The sequence below is a fragment of the Nestor notabilis genome, unplaced genomic scaffold (genome assembly GCF_000696875.1).
Source record: "Nestor notabilis isolate BGI_N333 unplaced genomic scaffold, ASM69687v1 scaffold24920, whole genome shotgun sequence".
Taxonomy (NCBI): domain Eukaryota; kingdom Metazoa; phylum Chordata; class Aves; order Psittaciformes; family Psittacidae; genus Nestor; species Nestor notabilis.
The window spans coordinates 8,654-18,097 of NW_009910120.1; the positions used below are offsets into that span (position 1 = coordinate 8,654).

The 9,444-nt window shown below is 47.8% G+C and overlaps 1 protein-coding gene across 1 annotated transcript in view; it reads right to left on the reverse strand.

Moving 5' to 3' along the window:
* The window catches only part of NDFIP1 (Nedd4 family interacting protein 1), a gene marked incomplete at its 5' end in the record, with an annotated part of 7,087 nt that extends 4,891 nt beyond the window's left edge, over positions 1-2,196 (reverse strand). The window contains 2 exons of the mRNA XM_010024502.1: positions 847-977; positions 2,109-2,196. Of these exons, the coding sequence (XP_010022804.1) occupies positions 847-977; positions 2,109-2,196 (219 nt within the window). The remainder of the gene's footprint in view (positions 1-846; positions 978-2,108) is intronic.
* Positions 2,197-9,444: the final 7,248 nt, after the last annotated feature.

Genomic DNA, 9,444 nt, shown 5'->3' on the forward strand with positions numbered 1-9,444 from the left:
TGTGTGGTGTGAGTAGGTTGTCGGTCCCCTCCAACACAAACCAGTCTGGGATTCCATGAAATGCCCCCTGTAGGGCAGGGAGCTGGAATCCTAAATCACAAAGGGCTGCAAATGTAAGCAGGAAAACTTCCTGCTTCTCATCCTGAGACAATGCAAGCCATGAAATATTATAAACATAATATGATATTTTTATAATTTTAAGATAGTCGAGACCCAGCATGTTCTTGTTCTCACTGTAAAGAATTCCCCTACTCATCAAAACAACTAAAGTTGTCATCTCAGCAAAGAATTTGGCTTCTATGAAGGAGTACAACAAGCAGTGGGCATGTAATGCAGGGGTAGAGGGAAGAGGCTGAACAAGAGAGAGTGTTGGAAAAAATCCAAAAGAAGTTAAAAGAAAAAGTAATTATTCCAACAGAATGGTTTTATCATCCTTGTATCAGCTACACTGACCTCTGAAGCAGCCAACTAAGTAAGCAGGAGGAGTATCAAGGGTAGATGGCTGAGCAGTTAATCCTAAGCCTTTAAAAAACCCCTGTGGCAGTGCACAGGGATACACACAGCTCCTCTGTCAGCTTGCCCAGCTAATCTGGGTACACATGCTGGCATTACTGAGGTGTTTACATCTTCAGAGCCACCCACAGGAACACTGACAATTAAAAATCAAAATAATACAAATAACCAGCAACCCCCCCCCAAACTTAGCCCCAGACTCTTGGGAGTGTGTGATTCCACCAGCCCCGGAAGCTTCCAACAAACACAAGTCATGACACCTGCTCAGCAGCAGTTAAAGCAGCAATTCTCCACCAGCAAGGTGCAGGGCACAGAGCAGCCGAGTGGACTCACCCTTCCAGGAACCAAGGGGATTGTGGCTTCAGCCTTGGTTCTCTCTGCCTCGTCGTAACTAGGCAGTGTTGTGGCCACGTTGTAAGATGGAGGCTTAGGAAATCCTGACTCATCCTTGTAGTCAAAATAAGCTGCAAAACAAAGGGTATACAGAAAGTGAGTTGTGGGTTCTCTGAGAACACCGTGTTGGGAACGAGTGGTGTTTTGGATGACTTCAGAAGACTGTCAGATCCGGCCCCTCCTGTTCCCTCCCAGCCTCCTGCCATCCCAAAACAGAAAGTGGAAAACACGGGAGCACCTCATGTGATATAAAGCAGTGCTCTGGGTATCAGTGAAAGAGGCCTGGCTGTTCTTGTTTAGGACAGGGATACACGCTGTGTCTCTCCTGACTTTAATGAACAGGAGCAGTCATATATTTCAAACCCAAGTGCTTTCAGTGACTTGAAGGCTCACTGCAAGCCCCAGCCCACCGGTGACCAATCTTTCCAGTGGGAGACTCCAAACTGTTTTCTGATGGAGGGGAAAGGGATTGGAGTAAAAGTCAAACATCACGTTTCTGAGCCCCAGTCACTGAGATGCACTAAAGAACCAGAACTAACAGGACATCTTCATGGTGACTGTGCCAAGGCAGGGTGTTCAACAGGCAGCTTGAGAAACACAATATCCAAACTTCTATCCACAGCTGGCTGACTGAGACACTGACAGTATGCTGCATTTGATTCACAGATCTTATCTGAATAGTTGACTATGAAAAACATAGGGAAAAAGTGAGATCTACCTAAGCCAAAATACTCTGATACATAACCAACACAAACCAAGCTGTTTTGCTAAAAGCTATTAGGGACATGACAGTGTGATGATTCAGAAATATAATCCTTAGGACAAAGTCCTTAGTTACTGAAAACTGCAGGAAAAGTGAATTCTTAATCCCTTTTAAGTAACAAGCCCTTTTTGGAAGGAGCACAGCATCATCCAAATGGCAAATAATGAGAGGGGAACCACAAATCCTCACAGCACTTTGATTTTTAACCATCTTCAATCTGCTGAGAACACCACGAAATGTAACTTGAACACCACTTGATGGGATGACATCAGATGAATGTAGGCAAAGTGCATCTCCTAAACCACAAGTAGCAGCAGTCTCTCTGGATCAATTCTGATCCTTTGCAGCCTTGGCAAGGATGCTGCAATGCCACCCATCAGTAAGGAGAACAAGTAAGAAAGAAGAGCAGAGCAAAGCTCGCTTTGTGAGTGAAATGTACCTGTACTCTCTGCAGAAATGCTGCTGTAAGGCGGAGGGGCATCGTTCAGCACGGGTGCAGTCTCGCCTGGCTCCTCTTCGTTCTGCAGCTGAACAGAGCCACACACACAGAGGTTACCGGTGCTCCCCGAGCTCTGTGAAACCACCCCGTAGTTTTAATTGCACACAACAGACTCCTCTGTTGGACGACTGTTATGCAGCACCATGGGACACATGAGCTCAGCCTCCCTCCAAACACTCCCACTTGAAATGATCTATACATCGTCTCAGCTTCAGTGCGGTTTTAGTCGTGTACTCGCACACCCGGACAACACAGAGCACACATCTGTTCAGGACCTTCCCGTTTCCCTGGCACTTCCTCAGCTCACACTGCTTAGGAACTGTGATTACACCTGGTTTAGTCAAAGGAACACCACGAGACACCCAACAGAAGACTCCCTTGCTGCCTGTGGCTTTGCTAAGGAAGGGTTTTTTCATGGATACGTTACATAAAGATACATGTAAGTGTGAATCTTGCCATTTCCCTTCAACCTTTCACACTGCATGACTGAAAAGGAGACGGTTTATTTTGTGCACTGTGCCTCCCACAGGCTCTGTATAAATAACCACACAGCTTATCAAACACAGAGTGTCACTTGCATGAAGCAGGCACGTGAACACAGGCTTTGGTCAGAGAATCCAGCAATACCAGGGCAGAAGTGTCCAAAGCAGAACCCACCAGAAAGAAATTTGCAAATCAGCTGCCACCTAATGATGTTTTCTTCTTCTTTCAATTTCTCACCATCTCACCAACTACCTTCTTGTGTAATCACCGCAGAACAAGAGTAACCCTGCAACCTCTTCCTCAACATCTCCTTGACCTACCCCTCCCATATACCCACACTAACACTCTTGAAGTCATCCATGATGTTTTAGTTTTTTTTCTCTGGAAAGACACGCTGCCATTCAAGTCCTTCCCAAGCATTTCATGCAAGGGGTCAGGGGGTGGGAATATGTTCCTATTTTACTTCATGTCTTATCAGGAAAAATCAGAATCAGCTCACACTTCTAAATGAAGGATTTGTTTCATACATAACTGTTGTATGTCTTGTGTTTTTATTCCTTTTGCTGCTTAAGATCAAAGATCAGACTACGTCCACGTGCCCTGTGGAAGTCAGAGCCAATACTTTCTCAGATGTTTGAAGTGCAGTTCAGTGGATATTTGGATCCAAACCACAGCTGAGAGTCTGAACTGTGAGACATCTGAGTCCTACAAGCTGAGAAGAATCACAGAATCACAGGGTGGTTTGGGTTTGGAGGGACCTTAAAGCTCCTCCAGTTCCAACCCCCTGCCACAGGCAGGGACACCTTCCACCAGCCCAGGTTGCTCTGCTGCAGAAGCTCAAGCGCAGGCTGCACACAGCCCGAGAGGGGCAAGCTAAGGGATGATCCAGTGCAATGCAGAGTCAAACCAGCTGATTCAGTCCCTCCCAGCTCTGTAGTCTAGGAATTCTCAGAGTGCTCCACCGTGCTTATTTTCAGTCCACCCACGAAAATTCAATACTTCTTCCTTCTTCTTCTGCCTATGCAGGACCCACTCTATTACCGAAGGAGGAAAGGCTCCAACACACCAGGAACACTTTGGATACTGCATTCCCTGCACTACCTGCTCGCCTGGTGAAGGGGTGGCAGAAACTAAACCCCTAATGCATGCAAAAAAGACGACATGTACAGCTTAAAAGCACAATCACCAAGGAGAGGGAAGGAAAGCACTAGATGTGACAACACTGGGAGAGATGAAATGAAAGAGGACACAGATTGTTGAGCAGAACATTAATTCCTACCACTGGAATTCTTATAAGGTTCTTCTTTCAATAGTAAAAAGGAACACCTATTTTTACAACAATGCTGTGCGGGAGAAAGTGGGCTGAGCTTAGTGCTGGCTTCAAAGCATTACAATCCAGGTAATGACACAAAAACTGCAGTTACTTTTGGAAGCGGAGCTCAAGGCCGTAGGAGGTATAGTTACAGAAAACAGCTTTTTCTTCTAATGGACAATGTACACAAATGCCTGCCAGCCTTTTTAATGATTCCAGGCACCTAGAATTCAACTAAGAGCCTATTAGCGAAGCAGCAAGGGTTCATGTGGCAGGAAGAATGAATCACCAGGCTTCGTGCGGTGCAGCACTGCCCTCGCCTCGCGCGCTCCGCCTGCCCCCTGCAGCGGCAGGGATGCGCTGAGCCACGCTCCTCGGGTTTGCAGGCAACTCCCCCTTGGGCCACTGCTGAGTCTTCAGAACCAGAGAGCCCAGTTAAAGCAGGGTTTGACTTATGTTTGTTTTGCTGAGGTTGTGGGTCTTCTTTCTTTGATTCACTGATGAACTGTAGCTTTTAAAGCAAGGTTCTTGTATTTGAGGCTTTAAAAAAGAATCATAGAATCCCGGACTGGTTTGGGCTGGAAGGGACCTTAAAGCTCATCCAGCTCTAACCCCCTGCCACAGGCAGGGACACCTTCCACTAGAGCAGGTTGCTCCAAGCCCCTGTGTCCAACCTGGCCTTGAACACTGCCAGGGATGGGGCAGCCACAGCTTCTCTGGGCACCCTGTGCCAGCGCCTCAGCACCCTCCCAGGGAAGAGCTTCTGCCCAAGAGCTCATCTCAATCTCCCCTCTGGCAGGTTACAGCCGTTACAGCCACTCACACAGTATTAAAACCAAAGCCTGGCTGTGATTTTTTCACCAGATTGCTAAACCAACAGAGAGTTCCTGATACAATGGGATGAGACTCAGGGACATTTCTGTTCAGAAACCCACCATCAGAAGCTTGGCTCCGAGCAGGACATCTCCTCTGGCTGCTGCTTCCCCTGCTCTGTCACGTGTAAATACACACAGCACGGCAGCATGAAAGCTCAAAACTGACAGTGTCTTGAAATAGTTCCATGTAAACTTTGAAGAAAGCACTTCCAATAAATATATTTGTTAATTCTTCTACATTTGCTGATCTTGGCACATGAGCTGCTGACACACATTTACATCCTGGGGGGTTTTAACCTCCCCTTGCCCCTTGCACAGATTCTTTACACTAATTCAGCACTACTACGAGCTTTGCCTTAGCAACAGATCATCAGTAATACATTAACTCAGCCACAGATCATCCATGTTTACTGCATTTCAGTTCTTATTTTATGTTCTGGCACACAAGGCAGAACAGCACAGAAATCCCACAGAGGAAGACAACCCTGATCAGATTCCCATTTTTGTTGTTACTGTGGTTTCTCTGAGATTTCAGAAGGCAGATATTTAGGCTAATGACAGAAAGAGAACTGGTATTTGTTTTCAAAGGCAACAGGATCGATGTTTTCAGAGCAATGGAATCATCACCTTTGCAGGCCAGATGCTAAGAATAAATGTGTACCACTACTGAATTTGAGAGTACTCCAGCACAGCAAGAGCCTGCCCACAAACAGGTTACACTTCGCTCCCATCGCAACACCCCTTACTCCTCTCTTTCCGTATCTCTGGACTTGTGGAAGCAAATGAAAGTTGCTGCCAACGATGAAGAAGAGAATTATTTTCACTGACTTATGCTTCCTTACTCACCCTGACTTGAAATCCTGACTTTTGCCCAATGCTGTTGAAGATTCCTGTAACTTATCGTCCCCTTACTAATCATCAGGAACAACGATAAGCTGTCAGACAAGGTGTCCACATCCATCAGCCCTCTCCCTGATGAGCAAATAACTGTTTTCTCTGTCGGCACTTCCAGTTCATTTAGCCCGAGGCGTGACAGTCCTGCCCCAGCCCCACGTGCTGTCGGCTCTGCGGTGACACTCTCAGCAGTCACACTGTCTGAGCAAACCCTCCCCTGGCTCCTCCCGGCAACGGGAGATGCTGATGCTCCTGCCCGGGCCTCACGCTGGGGAACCGATTCTCCCCTGGGCCCTGAGCACAGCGCAGCTCTGGGGAGCGAATCCTGAGGTCTGTGCCAACCTCAGCTTCTCCTTCGTTTTAATAGAGGACTGAGCACCGTGCCTTCACCCCCCTTCCCAAAGCATTCCATGCAGTGAGCACACAGCGGCACCCATGCAGTGGGGTGCATGGACAAGGACCAGGAACCAGCAGGAGCATCCACCTGAAGGGTCAGTTTGCAACGACCTTCCCAGCTACCAAGGTAAACACCACAAATCAAAACGTATTTGATGTCTATCAAAATACCCCCCGTGCTCACGAGGATGTTTTTCACTGACTCACTGCAGTTAATGGCCTGACAACATGGAAATACACCTCGGCCCTGGGAAACACTCCTCTGCTCAAACAGGGAACAACACTGGTCTGGCTGGACTGTAAACACGTGCTTGGGCCAGCACAAACCTGTGCTCCAAGACCCTGTGTCCAACCTGGCCTTGAACACTGCCAGGGATGGGGCAGCCACAGCTTCTCTGGGCACCCTGTGCCAGCGCCTCAGCACCCTCACAGGGAAGAGTCCTGATACCCAAGATAATATTTTATTTAAAAGTCTGCATGCAAGGCTATCTTCTCCTGTTACACAAGCTCTTTATGATGCTGGACAACTACTGCTTCACCACCTCTCCAAGTCCTTTTAGAGATGGACTCTATTTTAATTCCACAATTACTTTTTCAGATAGAATCACTGCACCCTTTCAGCCTCACCTGACAGGTACTGCTGCCTACACAAGTGGGTGTTTCAGAAGCAAACAGCGAGACTGTAGTCACCTGAGCACAGACTGGGCTGGTCATCGGGCAGCTCCAGGCAAAGCGTGTGGTCCCCATCAGCTGCAGCAGCACCCAAGAGCATCACTTTAGCATCACTTCACTCCGCAGCTCCTTTTTGAATCTCTCCTGGGTTTAAGCCAGTGGGTATCTCCCATTCTGTTTGTCTGAATACAAGAAAACCTGAGAACAACCTACTCTGGAAATTTCCCTACTGTTATCAGTTGCCTGTATCTTTAGCAAGCACATCTTCTGCACACTGCAAGCACCTCACCAAGGAAACGAATAGCACCGACAGCACTAATTCTAACTGCTGACATTAAAAGATTTGGTATATTCTCATCTTCGAGTTTCGATCTGCGTGACTCTTTCAACTGAAAAATCAGACACCAGCTTAAGGTAAGCACAAGGTGGCAACTGGCATCTGGCCCCTTGTTTCACTCCAGCCTTCCCAGATAATAAGCAATCATTGTGGTCCTCCACGGATTCAAACTGCATTCACATTATATCCTCAGCAATATATTTATTCTGTAGTTTCACCAAAAGAAAACCAAAGGAACAGAAAAATGTTTCTTCCTTATGTTTGCCACAGACACCTCCCCTTATGAAGTGATTCAGGATCCATGTAAGCCTTCAACAAATGGAACAGGAAGAAATATCACTTAGCAAGGAATGTGTCTTCACTACGTAACACACCCACCATTTTCTAGGTGGGTTTACATTACTCATATACACCACACACATCTTCAAAAGCTTCAAGTAAAAAGCAAGCCGCAGTGAACAAACACAGTGTAAATAAACCTATTAAAAGCCTGGCTATTTTTTCCAGCATGGAGGCTGGTTTCTATTCTAAGGACAAAATATAGTTCTGCCACCGAACTCGCAATCCAGGTCATGTTCCAAAGGCTTTAAGCCACCTAATCCTAACAACATCCCTGTACAGCTTCCCCAAAGGCAGGTCTACATGCCGACAGCTTCCCAGTGTCCCTTTCTGGGACACAGCACCGCCCAGGATAATGACACCAGGGCGTGCTGCCACTTTCCTTCCTCCAGACATCTCCCATTCCCATCTCCAGCAAGCCCAGCCCCATCACCCAGACAGCAGGTTCCAGGAGGAACTGAAACCAGCAGCCTGCCCTGGTCACGCTGCTCCAGCCTGTGCTCCTGATGGAAAAGGGCTGGGGGAAGCCGGGATCCCTTCTCTGGGGCTTTAGCTTTATTCTTCATGAAGCTGCACTTCCTCAGTATATCAGATCAGGCTGCAACATCATCCGAAGGCGTCATCGCAGGCTATTTTTTATCAGATTATCTAATGCCTGCACAGAGCACAAGGGCTAGAAAGTCAGCTTTAGAGAACAAATTATGTGCCATTGCACAGCCCCTGAACACGGCACGCGTGGGTGAACAGACACGGGCTGTCAGTTTGCAGCCAAGGAGGCTGCTGGGGTGCCCGAACACCCCTCATTCCCCCCATCTGCAGGGCTGAGGCACAGGGTGGAAGAAGAAACAGCCAGGTTCAAACTCAGTAATGGATCCCTGTTGTGCTCTGATCATTCCCATCAACCATCAACTTCTTCTTTCTGAAAGTACACACATACAGATACCAAATCACTACAAGTCTGTCTTCATTGGCACATGGTACATTCGTTAGTTGTACATCCATACACACAGTGAAGATCAGCTATTGCTGAAACACCTTCAATGCTGGAGAGACTCTCCCACCCTCTCCTCTCCTCTCCGTCTAAACACCAGCTCTGCATCTTTAGTTGCACAGCTTGCAGGGGGTTTGGGAGCTACACAAGCATTAGGAGCTGGTTCAAAAAAACAACACAAGTAAGTGTTCAAAGGCAGGTTGGACACAGGGGCTTGGAGCAACCTGCTCTAGTGGAAGGTGCCCCTGCCCAGGGCAGGGGTTGGGGCTGGAGGAGCTCTGAGGTCCCTTCCAACCCAAACCAGGCTGGGATTCTGTGAAATAGGAGGGTTCTGGCAGAGGGCGAGGGAAAAGAATCAATTTCTAAACAGCTGCAGAAAAGTAAATATATTTACATGGCAGTTTCTGTTTGTGCACCCCAGTTACACCGCTGGTTTCCTGGGGCCTCCATTATCTGCTCGTCATTAGCAGCAGAATCCCGCGGGGCGCAGCGTGCTCTGAGCTCTCTGCAGTGCCCGCAGAGCTCTGCTCTGTGCCTGCCCCGTGTGCCCACCGGAGCGGGGGAAACGGCAGCTTCACACATCACTCTGTGAGGAGACCAGGACTCTGCGTACCCGCAGGTAGAGCCACTGAAGAGCAGCTCAGCAGTGGCCTGCAGCACGTCTGTCACCCCCTCCACAGGCAACAGGACACGAAGCAAGATCCTTTCTAAAAGACATTTGTGAAGACGTTTGTCAGGGGCAATGCCAATGGCAGGACTGACACAAAAGGCGATTAGTGAAGACACCTGGCTATTTGTACTGCCATTTCCAAGAACAGCAGCAACAGAGCTATGTCTTCATAAGCAAACACATCTGCTTTGCACAGGATGAAAGAAAAAAGCCTAAGTTTTACCTAACTTTTACATTTCTCATACGTAAAAACCACAGGCCTCCGGCTGTCACAATGAGACTAATATTCCATCCCGTATTCTGAAGG